Source organism: Zingiber officinale, chromosome 6B (genome assembly GCF_018446385.1).
Source record: "Zingiber officinale cultivar Zhangliang chromosome 6B, Zo_v1.1, whole genome shotgun sequence".
Classification (NCBI taxonomy): Eukaryota; Viridiplantae; Streptophyta; class Magnoliopsida; order Zingiberales; family Zingiberaceae; genus Zingiber; species Zingiber officinale.
This window is the reverse complement of record NC_055996.1, coordinates 99,096,918-99,110,979: the sequence shown is the minus strand read 5'-3', so window position 1 is coordinate 99,110,979 and position 14,062 is coordinate 99,096,918. Positions and strand designations below refer to the sequence as shown.

The following is a 14,062-nucleotide window of genomic DNA, read 5'->3' as shown; positions in this document are numbered from 1 at the left end:
TATAATACACTACAAAATTTCGCATGATTATTGATTAGGAAACATGATAATAAACACTAAATCAGTGTTTGGGGAAAGATTTGGTAACTACTACTCAAAGTAGTAAGTTTGAAAACTTCTTATTACACCTTAAACTTTTAAAAATTCTGTTTGAAGTCTTTTTATTTTATCATACATTTCAAGTTTTTTTTTTGTGAAAATTATAAAGTATTTATTTTATTAAATTTTAATTTGACAATATTTGTAGTGTGTTAATCTATACGGAGACATGCATATTACATCGGTTTAAATGTAGTAAGTCCAGAGGCGGATTTACATGGGGACTTGGGGGGGCCACGGCCCCCCCCAGTCCATGTGTAAATCCTGGATCAACCTTGCTTTTAGCTCTCTTCTAACGAGCAAAATTTGAAGAGACTCAAGCAGAGATATCTCTTCGAAATTGCCGTCCGGAGAAACCAGAAGTTGGTGGATCATGGTGAAGGTTTATCCGAACACTGAAGCATATTGCATAGCCAGTGGCATTGAGGTTGCTAATGACGAGAAAGATAAAAGTAGGGTGCTGATAGTGTGGAGGAAGTCTCTACTCTTCAGTTGCAGACTTGACAGACTCCATATCTTCTAGACTGGAGTGTTCCAAAGAATAAGATACAATGAATATTCAACAAAGGATAAACTAAACCAAAGAAAAACATTGACAGACTCTAGATCTGCTATTACAAAATTCAAGGAATGGAAATAGTGTATATATTGATGATAGGATGCCAAATAGAGGCATTTTGCGATCAACAAAGAGACCCCCTGAAAAACATCGAGCTCTGTTGGTCAACAGTGAAGAATTTATTGGGCTCTACAGGTGAAGTTGAGTAGGTGAAAGCTATATATATTTTTGTTTGATGGCAAATAGAGTAATAGATAAGGAGTACCTGCATATGAAGAATGCCACGAATGTGAGAGGAAAGCAATTCGAATACTCAGACGCTTCAACTTGATGTAGTAATTAGAGTACCTAATCAATTAATAAACCAATATTATGAATAGCAATAATGAAATGCAAAGCAATAGATGCTGAATAGATGTGAATGATCAAAAGGATGGCAAATTGAATTCTACCCTAACAAGTTCGCATGTAGCTCCGATGTGAAACAAGGACCGACAGCTTATTTCAATGTCACAATATTATTTCGAGATATTGATATCAAACTACCAATAGAAAATTTAGGTCACGGAGTTTTCTAAATATGTAATGAATTCTAAATTCTCCCACACAATCGACAATGAATATAGCGACACAAGTTTTGGCCCCCTCAATATTCAAATCCTGGATCCGCCCCTGAGTAAGTCCTATAAATTACCTTATTAACTTAGAAAAAAAAACATGAGAACGAGCTTGCACAGCTACTAGGTTCATCATTCAAAATGAAGACTCGTTGGTGAAGACTCTTTCCTATTGTTTGACCTTTCGAAGTTTTTCTTCATTTGGCCATGACCTTCGAGCGCTCAACTATTTCATTTCCGCGTAATTACAATTCATTACAGGTATTTATTAATACGCTAATCATCAACTAATTAAATATTAGCATCCATGATGGTTAATTATTTCCAAGGACCCATTGGGCCATTTGGTCTAGAGTTCTATATAAAAAAGGGCAAGTGGGAGCCGGATTACAAGTGAGAACAAGAACAGTCTGTTCCGTCTCGCGAATCTTTGATTTCTCGATTGAAACCCTAGCTTTCTCGATCCAGTTTCGCTCCGATTCGGAGGTTGGAGGAGAGGATGTCTGCCAGACTGGCGACCTGCTTCGGTGTCGCGGACCAGGAGATGCCGTCGACGGCCGTCGGGCCGAGTTTTAGGACCTCGATTTACGAGACTCGCCTCGGCCCGGCCGCCCTCACATGGTCACGCGCCGCCTTTGGTCTCGCCCTTCGGGTCGAATTTCGCCTCTCTGACGCCGAGGAGGAGGAGCCCCTCGAGTTTTCGTTCCGCCCGTCGTTCTTGTGGAGGCGGAGGGGATCGCGGCGGTTTCCCATCGGGGACGGCCGCAGCGTTGTCTTCTCGTGGGATATCTCGCAGGCGGTCTTCTCGTCGGGCAGATCGTCTCGTGCCGAGCCCGAGAGAGGTTTCTTCGTTGCTGCGGTGATCGATGGCGAGATGCTCCTCGTCGCCGGCGACCTCGTTGAGGAGGCATACAGGAAGACGCGGGCGCGGCGGCCAAAAGCCCCCTTTTTGCATCCGCTTCTGGCTGCGCGTCAGGAGCATGCGGTGTTGGATAGCCCCAGCGGCCGGGGAACTTACTGCACAGTGGCGCGGTGTGGTGGGCGGGATCGGGAGATCTCGATCGATTTGGGGCCCAAGGAAGGCGGAGAGGAGGCTGGGATGTCGGTGGCCGTCGATGGCAAGCGGGTTTTCCACGTGCGTTGCCTCCGGTGGAAGTTCCGAGGGAGTGAGAGGCTGGAGATCGCCGGCGGCGTACGGATGCAACTTTCCTGGGACCTCCACGATTGGCTATTCCAGGGCGAGGCCTCTGCTGGCCGCAACGCGGCAGCGAGGGTCCGTGCAGTGTTCTTGTTCCAATTCGAGGAGGAGGGCGACCACGAATTGGGGAACCGGCTGGCCAAAGATCTCGTCTTTGACGAGGATTCAGTTAACGCTATCCACAAAATCGCAGCCTTTGAGGAGGATTCGAGCAAAACCAAGAACTGGAACGGGGTCAGCAGTAACAATGGCTTTGGCGGTGCGGAGAGAGCCATAGTGCAGCCAGGGCGGCGTAAGCGTCAGCTTCGTAGGCGTCTGATGGAGACGAACTCTTGCTCTTCGTCGGCCTCTTCGGCATCCACGGCGAGCAGTTCGACAGTGATGGGGTGGTCGAGTCACGAGGAGCTGGAATTGCATAGGCCTGAGGGGTTCTCGCTGCTGGTGTACATCATGAAGAACTGCTAGGTTTCATTCATTTACTGTGCTGCTTCAGGCTCTTCATTTCTGGTGATGCTGGATTTTGATTAATTTCCATTGTTCATCAAGTTTGGTTGCCTAAAAATCCATTCTTTTGTAATTTTAATTTGAGACGCAATCTCATTCATAATCCAAAATTTGCCTATACACGATATCTTTTTCGTTCTTTTCGTATTTGTTTATAACTGATCCCTTGTGCTGACATCAAGGTTGACATGACAAAAAGACATCCTCTTAGGAGAAAAACCTATGAAATTAAAAGAGCAGAGGAGGAAGGAGCAATCGTAAGCCGGGCAGAATTAGTGCGCCCACTTCAATACTCAAGTGAGGAAGGAGCAATTAGTAAGTAGGGAAGGGTCTTTGGTATCTATTCTGACACTTGAATTAGTGAAATGATTGAAAGGTGGAAGATAAACGATAGAGAAAAATTAGATTGTGCGATATCAAAGCGTCCTTGTGCCTTTGGCGGCGGGATTTTATAATTCCTTTGTAATTTGTACATTAATAAAATGTCATATCAAGATAAAGAAAATATCCCAACATTATATTTTTAATGTGTTGTGTATTCTCATCGCTCAGATTACTTATTTCCATGTCTATAAAGATAATGTTCCATGTGCCTCTGACAACACAACGCGCATTACTTATGGAATAAGCTTGTGAGACGAAAGATTCATTAGCCTTTCTAAGCTTGATCCAAATAGTGGGATATTTGATCATAGGCTAACGAGACTGCTTATATGCTTGTCTATTTTATAAGGAGTTGAGGCGTGCTAAGGCTCTAGAGTCGAGAGGATCCGATTGAAAGATTATAGAAGAATTGTCTGGTTGGATCTTGGAGTTGGAGGAAGCATAGCAATGGGGAAATTGTGGAATTTGACTAGCTAGTGGTCTCTGAGCTAGCAGAGTGGGATACAGAGGGATTATGACCCTTGGGTTCGAGGTTGTTCGATCGGATGACAATTTCTGAGCTAGCAAAGTGAGATACGGAGGGAGCATGGTCATTGAGATCAGGGTTGTCCGATCGGATGGTGGCCTTTGGTCTCCCGATTGGCAATTCAGTTGGGTTGATCTACCTTTAAGCTTTGACTTCCATGTAAACCGGAAGATTGACTTTCTGATCATACGTGGGAGCTACTCATATCTCTTGTATCACAAGTTTTCCCTTCAAGTCTAATCGAATGAGGCTTGAGCCCAACTGGCTAGACATTGGTAAAGTCTGGTTTGTCGATCGGCTCGCATACTAGGGTTGATGTCATCTTGATAAACTTATCGTCGGTACGATCAAGTACCTCAAAAATAAGTCTCTCAGACACCATAAATGTGTGGTAATACGTGTGATGGTACATCCAAGCTATGATTAGCTTGTCTGATCCATCATAAATGTTAGCTTATATAGAACTACCACGTGGTTCGACCATACCAACGTTGTTTACCTAAGGTGACTATTGGGATGCTGTGTTTTTTTTATCGAATGACTATGGTGATTAGTTTACCTTTTAGGATTTAGATTGGGTAGTTGATACGAAGGAGCTTTAGGGTTTATAAAGGCAATATGTTGGGAAAAACGTGAATGTGTTCTTCCTCTTCCAGTGCTCAACGACTGCGGTTTCGACGATTTTTCTTAAGGTTCTCTTTTGTTCCCTTTCTGTAAGTTCTTCACTCTCCTTTCCTCCTTGTACCTGTAGGATCGATGACACATAGAGAGGGGGGGGGATCACATGTATTTAAAACTCGTTAATTTTCAGCCTTTTAAAACAAAGTGCTCCGCAGAATACAATTAAGTAAGAAAGAATAAAACAAGACATGATTAGTTTTACTTGGTTCAGAGTCTTCAACGACTCTTACTCTAAAACCTAAGTCCCTTGGGACTTTATGATGGGTAATCCACTATCAATCGTAAAATCAATACAGAAAATGTGACAACCTTACACTTTCTTAAGAAATAAATAACTTAATTAAAATGTTACCAAACACATAAAGATGAAAATATAGATTGAGCTTTGGTGTTGGAACTGGTCTAACTGCAGCAGCCAAGTGTGGTAGCGTCGCAACAGAGTGGTAGAACGAAGTCGAAGTAGTTGGATGATCAAGAATGCACGTTGAAAAGTTGTTTCAAAGTCTTTGCTTGAAGCCCTCTTTTAAACAGTGTTAGAGGTGCCTCCAATAGCGCTTATCCGATCCACAACATTCGATCTTTATCCATGCGAGGGTGCCTTCATTGCTCCGAGGTGCCTCCAATGTGCTCTGAGACGCCTTCAATGCACTTCGAGGCACCTCCACACAACTAACTTTTATCCTTGAATCTTATCTGTGTGAGGGCACCTCTGCCCTATCTAGGGCGCCTCCATTCAGCTCTGAGGCGCCTCCAATCAGCTTTGAGACGTCTCAAGCACTGTTTATTCAAGACTAACTTTGCACTTTAACTCTTGCAAAACATGTTAGTCCAAATACCAAAGATACCCTGCAAAATAGAGTTGGAATATGAATAAAATAAATTTATGACTTAGATATTGTCTTACCAAGACTAGGATCTAATCATGGTACCAACTTATACTTCCAAAATAGATCTAAGTTTGACTAGCGCTTAGTATTCCCTCGAAGGGGAATGCATTTTCATTGGATCTCTCTCCTACAATGCTTATCTCTACTTACCTGTCAAACATCTAATCCTCCGGACATATTTAGACTTTCTCTAATCTTGCTTAGTGTCTAATCAATCTGATATACTAAGACTTTTCTGCAACACTAAGTTAGCACAATAAATATAAAATATTAAAGTAAATCAGTGTCAGCAATTTTCCAGATTCACTGGTTCAGTCGACCGGGGTTACCTCTCATAGGGCTGCTTAGCTTCACTCATTAGGACTTCCATTACCTAGCTTCACTTACTAGGACTTCCATTGTCTGGCTTCATTCACTTGGATTTCCACCACCTAGCTTCACTCACTAGGGTCTAGCTCCATCCACTAGGACTTCCATTGTCTGACTTCATTCACTAGGACTTCCACCACCTAGCTTCACTCACTAGGGTTTGACTTTACTCACCAGGGTCTGGCTTCACTCATTAAGAATTCCTCATGCCTAACCTTTAGTTAGGACTAGTCACTTAGTAGACTTTTTATCTGCCTAACTTCCAGTTAGGACTTATCCTTGTCTAACATCCAGATAGCACTAGTCACTTAGTAGACTTTTCACTTGCCTAACCTTCAGTTATGACTTACCCTTGTTAGTCATCTAGTTCTAACAAGACTTCTCTCTTCTTAACATTAAGTCATGTTTGGATTAACTCTTACTCAACCTGACCCTACAATGATATATTATCAAATATCGAAATCTTAGAGGTCAATTGTACCAACAGTACATTCTTAGTTTATCCCATCCATTCTTCTTTCTGAGCCACGTCTTTCGATGTGCCCACACTGTGGTCCACCGCCTCAGACCTCGACAAAGAAATAGACCAGATTAGGCTGACCTTTGAGGTCCCTAAGGACCATCACATAATCATCCCTAATGCTCTTCATCAACCTCACCTTCCCACATTTGAATTTATTGTCTTTTTAAGGTATAATTTCTTGAAGGTCTTCAATTTTCACTTCCTAGTTTTTTCTCAAAAATATCCCAATATTTCTATCTTTCTCTTCAACAATTAGCACCAATTAGCACTAAACTCTATCCGACTACTATGCGGGGTAGTCATCCTTTTTCGATTATACTAAATTCCTCTTACCCCCGAGTCTTCCACTATTTTTACTATCCTAAGAAAATGGAAGCAAGGGTTTTCTTTTTCAAAGCCTAACCAAAGTGTCTTTTTTGATGAAATGTCAACCTCTAATAAGGGGTGGAAATCTCATTATATTTATATCCAACCTATTTCTCTTGTTTCGTAGTCGACCGGCTAACAAACGGATTTGCCTAAGGCCTCCGATCTGCACAACTATCATTCAGAGTTTACCTTCGTATCAACCGCTAAAACTTTGGCCAATTTGAAATTTGACATCAATACATTGCTTCAGGATGGGTTTCTCTACATTTTTGGGCTAAGTCCGATCGAGGTTAAGTTGCAATTCACTTTTGGTAAGAAATGCTACCTTAAGTTTATAAGTACCCCGTGGTAGTTTTGATGTGATCAACTAAGTTAGAGTTAGATCATATTGTCTTTTGATGCATTGTGTCTAAGTGTGTAAGAACTTAGGAGCACAGAAAGTCGAACAAAAGATGCAGCTAGGGATAACGACGACACGGGAGAGAGTTGATGAACTCAGTGTATCCGAGGGACGAGATGCTACGGAAGAGTCCATTGGTGGATGATATGGGTTAGGTTTTGTAAGTCCCCGATAAGAAGGGAAAAGGATATAACCAAACGGAGGAGGTAAGCTAATATCGGCCAGGATATACCTCCAAAGGAGGTAGGTTGGTATCGACCGAAATATGCCTCCAAGAAGGAAGACCCGTATTAATTAGCATATACCCTCAAAGGAGGTAGGATAATATCGGCCGGGATATACCTCCAAAGGAGGTAGGTTGGTATCGACCGAAATATGTCTCTAAGGAGGAAAACCCACATTAATTGATATATACCTCAAAAAAGGGAGGCTAATACCGGCCGGGATATACCTCCAAAGGAGGTAGGTTAGTATCGACTGAAATATGCCTCCAAGGAGGAAAACCCATATTAATTGACATATACCTCAAAAGAGGGAGGCTAATACCGGCCGGGATATACCTCCAAAGGAGGTAGGTTGGTATCGACAGAAATATGCCTCCAAGGAGGAAGACCCATATTAATTGAAATATACCTTAAAGGAGGTAGGCTAATATCGGTCGGGATATACCTCCAGAGGAGGTATGTTAGTATCGACCGAAATATGTCTCCAAGGAGGAAGACCCGTATTAATTGACATATACCTCAAAGGAAGTAGGCTAATATCGGCCAGGATATACCTCCAAAAGAGGTAGGTTAGTATCGACCGAAATATGTCTCCAAGAAGGAAGACCCATATTAATTGACATATACCTCAAAGGAGGTAGACTAATATCGGTCGGGATATACCTCCTTTGGAGGTAGGTTAATATCGACCGAAATATGTCTCCAAGGAGGAAGACCCGTATTAATTGGCATATACCTCAAAGGAGGTAGACTAATATCGGCCGGGATATACCTCCAAAGGAGGTAGGTTGGTATCGACCGAAATATGCCTCCAAGGAGGAAGACCCATATTAATTGACATATACCTCAAAGGAGGTAGGCTAATATCGGCCGGGATATACCTCAAAAGGAGGTAGGTTTGCATCGACCGAAATATGCTTTAAGAAGGAAAGCCAAGACCAGTCGGTTGACCAATACCTTGGAAAGATACTTGATAAAATATAGCCTAGTGCTAGTTAGGATAAATAACATAGAAGGGCGCCGATAGAAGCCTCATGAGGAATAATAATCATTAACTAAATCTAGTTGTGATTAACCTCGACCGATACAAGGAACATTGGTACATTGAGCTATCCATGATATAATTGAAGCAGGAGGGGCGAAACGATAGAAACACTTTAAAGGGGCTCATGAGGTAGGATAGAGGTAAATATTTCAAATAAGATAATTAATGAAGATATTTGCAATATGTGACTATATGACAGGTATTACATATTTTGGCGGGAAATATGTTTTTAGATTATTTTACAAGTGCTAAACGACAAAGGAGGTACATCTGGGGTACAAGAAAGATTCCTTAAAAGTCATTCACCACAAGTATGCAACTTACGTCATCTCATAACAACTCTAACAAACCGGGGTCCACTTCATAACTACGGAGGTTATATGAAGTGGTATAAAAGGGGAAATCCTCTTCGTTGGCTAGGTAAGTTCACATCATCGCGCACATTCATAACCCTAATTTCTCAATTACTGTTCATCTTCTTCCTCCTTCTTCCACACCAAGAGAGATCACTAACTTGAGCGTCGGAGGGCCTAGCCAGGGATTCCCACCTCAGTCTTAGGTCACTGATGATAGTGTTGGCTGGTCTCTTGTGCGCAGGAAGTCTTGGAAGCTCCGAATCTGGGTGTCTCTTCGATTGAGTTTCTCTCTCGTCATCGGATCTTCGCGCAAGGAAGGCATTCGGTGACTCTATTTTTCCCGATCTGCTTTGGGTTTCTCGGATCGGCATTCTCTAGGCATTACTCTTCACTGGCAGTATTACTCTTCGGGGGGGGGGGGGGTTTCTTTCTACCGGATCTTCGTCTTGTCCAGCTTCTCAGACAGGATCAAATTTGGCGCCGTCTGTGGAAAATTCACCTGAATCTGAGACTACAAGATGGAAGAAGCCGGAAAATCAAACATACTCACCATTAGTCAGAGGATCTGGATTTCCTCATCAATTCTCAAGTACAAAAAGCCTTACAACAACAACAACTTCAAGTCCACACTGGAGCTACTCTACCAACAGCTCATAATCCAGCAATTTCAACTACTGAGCATCGAAAAGGAAAGGAGCCGGAAGAGGAGGAACATGCGTATTTTCCTCCAGCTGCTGTTTCTCCGGCAAGGCATCCACGAGCTTTCCTTCTCATTCCCATGGAGCAAGGGGGTAGGAGGCCCGTGTTCCAAGAATCCTCTGGCGAAGCACCAGATAGAGAAAAGCGTAAGATCAAGATGATAACTAGCGATAGCTCACCAGAGAAAGTCATCTCCCCATTCTCTCAGAGTGTACTGGATGATCCGCTTCCTAAGCAGTATCAAAATCTTCAAATCGGTGAGTACACTAGAACAACAGATCTAGAAGATCATTTGTTGAAATTCGAGAACGTAGCATTATTACAACAATTCTCTGATGGGGTGAAGTGTCGGATGTTTCTTACTACTCTTGGAGGAGCTGCGCAGCGCTGGTTTAAGAGACTGCCAAAGAAGTCTATTCGAAAATTCAAAGACTTCAAGAAAGTTTTCTTGCATCATTTTTCCAGCAACAAGAGATATCATAAGACTCCTTGGAGTCTATTTTCAATTAAGCAGGCATCTAAGGAGTCCATCCGAGCCTACATCAAAAAGTTTAATCAGGTAGCTATCGATGTACCTAATGCCACCACAGAAATCTTAGTGAGTGCTTTTTCTCAAGGTTTAAATGATAATGATTTCTTTAAAGATTTAGTGAGAAATCCTCCTGTCAATTTTGATTCCTTGATTGAGCGTGCTACTGAATTCATTAATGTGGAAGAAGCTCAAGCCGCTCGTAGGAAGGAGGGTGTTACCTCCTCTCCCATCCATATTAAGGAGAAAGCTCCGACCCCTGTTCCTCCACCAAGGGGGCCTAGAGCGACTCATCCACCTCACTGACAATTAGAATATCGTCCACAAGCCGTACAACACGTGGAGATACAGCCAGAAGCACCAAGGAGATGATGCACTTATCATAAAACTAGCAGTCATAATACTGGAGACTGTTTTGTTTTAAGGAATAAACGAGCTAATAGGGAGCGTTATCAGAGGCAAAACTATTATCGGTAGCAGTACCCCAGGCAGCAAAGCCCACTCAAATTGGAATATCACCCGGTCGAGCCTCAACAGGATGCGCTGCCAGTCCCGGCCGGTACAAGCCAAGTGTCAGAAAAAGCACCTTCTGAAGCTATGACGACTCGGCAGGAAGAAAACAGGAGTAATGTTGCTCGGGGCAATATCAATATGATTGCAGGCGGACCCACTGATGGGGATTCTAACAGGGCCAGAAAAGCGCATGCTCGAAGACTGGAAATTCATGTCGTGGGGTGTAGCATGGAACGAGCGGCTGGTCCCAAGATAAGTTTTGGGCCTAGGGATCTCGAAGGGGTAGAAATACCCCATGACGATGCCCTAATTATTAAAGCCGTGATAGCCAACTACACCATTTCTCGTACCTTCATAGACACGGGTAGTTCTGTCAATATTATATTCAAGAAGGCTTTCGACCAACTACAAATTGACCTGAGTGAGCTTCAGCAAATGGTCACACCTCTATATAGATTCACAGGCAATGAAGTATAACCGCTGGGTCAAATAAAGTTGGCTATATCTCTAGGAGAGGAGCCTCTGATGAGAACAAGGAGATCTTATTTCATGGTAGTAGATGCTCCATCCTCTTATAATGTGATACTGGATCGACCTGCCTTAAACGAATTTAGGGCGGTCGTTTCTACTTTTTGTCAGAAAATTAAATTTTCGGTGGATGACCAAGTCGGGGAGGTGCGAGGGGATCAGAAGACAGCCCGAAAATATTATGTAGAAATAATTCGGGCTGAAGCTAACACTGTCCGAAAGATTCAAAGAATGGAAGTTAATGTCATTCAAGAGAAGCAGCCTGTTCTGGTTTATGAAGAAAAGGAGGAAGTTCAGATCCAGACCGGTCGACCTGAAGCTACTACATATATTGCGGCTGATCTTGATCCCACTCTGAAAGCCGAACTGGTACAGTGCCTGAAGAAGAATAATGATGTGTTTGCCTAGACGCCCAAAGAAGTCTTGGGCGTTTCTCCTACAGTTATGGAGCATGCCTTACATGTCTTCCCAGATGCCCGCCCGGTCATGCAAAGAAAGAGGAATTTTAGTGAGGAACAGAATCAAATCATCAAAGAAGAAATAACTAAGCTTATGGAGGCTGGATATATCAGGGAGGTACAATTCCCTAGCTAGTTAGCTAATGTGGTGTTAGTCTCTAAGCCGGGAAACAAATGGCGAGTGTGCATTGATTTTCGGGATCTCAACAAGGCTTGCTCAAAAGACTATTATCCATTACCCAGGATCGATCAATTGGTAGACTCCACTACTGGATGCGAGTACATCTCTATGCTAGACGCTTATCAAGACTATCATCAGGTTCCCTTAGCTAAAGAAGATCAAGAAAAGGTCAGTTTTATAACATCTGAAGGTACTTATTGTTATAATGTTATGCCCTTCGGACTAAAAAATGCAGGGGAAACTTATCAAAGGCTTATGAATAAGGTCTTCTAGAAGCAGATTAGTAGAAATATGGAAGTATATGTTGATGATATCTTAATTAAGTCTCTTCAAGCTGTTGATTTGTGCAGGGACGTAGAGGAGACCTGCAAGACATTGAGACAATATGAGCTCAAGTTAAATTCGAGCAAATGTTTATTCGGCGCGAAAGGGGAGAAATTCCTGGGATATATGGTGTCCGAACGGGGAATAGAAGCCAATCCGAGCAAAGTCAAGGCACTTCAGAACATGGAACCGCCGCGTAACATGAGAGAAGCTCAAAGACTGACAGGCCGGATTACAGCCTTGTCTAGGTTCATCTCTAGGTCAGTCGATCGTAGCTTCTATTTCTTTAAAATACTCAGAAAGGCCAATAAATTTCAATGGAATAAGGAATGTGATAAGACTTTCCAAGAATTAAAAGATTATTTGTCTACTCTCCCTGTATTAGCTAAGCCTATAGTAGGAGAAACTCTTTGGGTATATTTGTCGGCTAATGAAAATGTTGTAGGCTCTGTATTAATTAGACAAGAAGGAAAGGAACAACAACCTATATATTTTTCTAGCCATCTATTACAAGGAGCTGAGTGTAGATATACTACACTAGAAAAATTGGCTTATGCACTAGTCTTGGCTGCTCGGAGGTTGCACCCATATTTCTTAGCACATGAAATTATTGTATTAACCAACATTACTCTTGGACGGGTGTTACTCAATCCAGAGGCATCAGGTCGGCTGATCAAATGGACAACTAAACTTGGAGAATATGACATTCAATATCAACCTCGCTCAGCCATCAAAGCACAAGCTCTGGCAGACTTCATTATAGAAGTTCAAGGCCCTGAGGAAGAGAACATTTGGAAAGTTTATGTAGATGGCTCCTCAACCAGACAAGGTAGTGGAATTGGTGTTCTTCTTATATCTCCACGGGAAGACAGACTTCAACTCTCTATCAGATTGAATTATAGAGCTACTAATAATGAAGCAGAATATGAAGCCTTGATAGCGGGATTGCAGGCTGCTCGGCATATAGGGGCAGCCCGAGTCCTCATCTATTCTGATTCCCAATTGGCAGCCCAACAACTATCAGGTAATTTTAAAATTAATAATGACAGACTCAGGTTATATGCTGAGGCATTTGATAAGTTGAAGTCTCAGTTTCAAGAAGTAAATATACAAAAGGTTCCTCGATCTGAGAATCAGGTAACAGATGAATTGGCTAAGCTGGCCTCTGCTATAGTACCATGGAGTTTAGATCGACCCGTAGAACAAACTCTGTTAATATCCTGTATCGAAAGACAAGCTGAAGCAAAAAATCCAAGGTGACTGGAGGGCTCAAATCATATTGTATTTACAGCAAGGTATTCTTCCAAGTAATACAGAACAGGCAAGGGTATTTAAGAAGAGAGCTGCTCAGTACACTATGGTAGGAGAGCAGTTATATAAAAGAGCTTTTTCTAGACCATTGCTCAAGTGTATTGGTACAGAAGATATACAATTTATTTTATAGGAAGTGCATCAAAGTTCATGTGGTAGTCATATAGGAGGGAGATCCTTGGCCCGTAAAATCTTATTAGCGGGATATTTTTGGCCTACTCTACACGAAGACGCCAACAAATTGGTAAGAACTTGTATGTCCTGCCAGAAACATTAAAATATTTCGCATCATCCCACACAGTTGTTGAAAACCTCTATAGTCTCATGCCCCTTTGATCAATGGGGCATGGACATAGTGGGTCCATTTCCTATGGTGACTGCACAAAGAAGGTTTTTATTGGTGACAGTAGATTATTTTTCCAAATGGGTAGAAGCAGAACCACTTGCCCGGATTATTGAGGATGCAGTTATTAAATTTCTATGGAAAAATATCATATGCAGATTTGACATTCCTCATAAATTAGTCTATGATAATGGAAGACAATTTCAAGGGGATAGAATTCTAGCTTGGTGCAAAAGTTATGGTATTACTCAAGCCTTTACCTCTGTGGCTTATCCGCAAAGTAATGGTCAAGCGGAAGTAACCAATAGAGAAATTCTAAGAGGTTTAAAAACCAAACTGGATCATGTCGGAGGTAGCTGGGTAGATGAATTACCCAGCGTTCTTTGGGCATATCGTACTACACCTCGAGAAGCTACAGGAATCACACCCTTTCAA

At 42.3% G+C, this 14,062-nt stretch overlaps 1 protein-coding gene and 1 long non-coding RNA gene across 2 annotated transcripts; one reads left to right on the top strand and one right to left on the bottom strand.

Moving 5' to 3' along the window:
* Nucleotides 1-591: 591 nt before the first annotated feature.
* LOC121990469 lies at nucleotides 592-1,328 on the bottom strand. Its single transcript, XR_006114603.1, has 2 exons — nucleotides 924-1,328; nucleotides 592-623 (listed from the first exon to the last, which is right to left on the bottom strand). It is a non-coding gene; the product is annotated as an uncharacterized LOC121990469 (long non-coding RNA).
* Nucleotides 1,329-1,657: 329 nt separating this feature from the next.
* On the top strand, nucleotides 1,658-3,333 carry LOC121988425. Its single transcript, XM_042541853.1, has 2 exons — nucleotides 1,658-2,980; nucleotides 3,160-3,333. The coding sequence occupies exon 1, from the start codon at nucleotides 1,775-1,777 to the stop codon at nucleotides 2,936-2,938; it is 1,164 nt and encodes a 387-aa protein (XP_042397787.1). The 5' UTR covers nucleotides 1,658-1,774; the 3' UTR covers nucleotides 2,939-2,980; nucleotides 3,160-3,333.
* The last annotated feature ends 10,729 nt before the right edge of the window (nucleotides 3,334-14,062 follow it).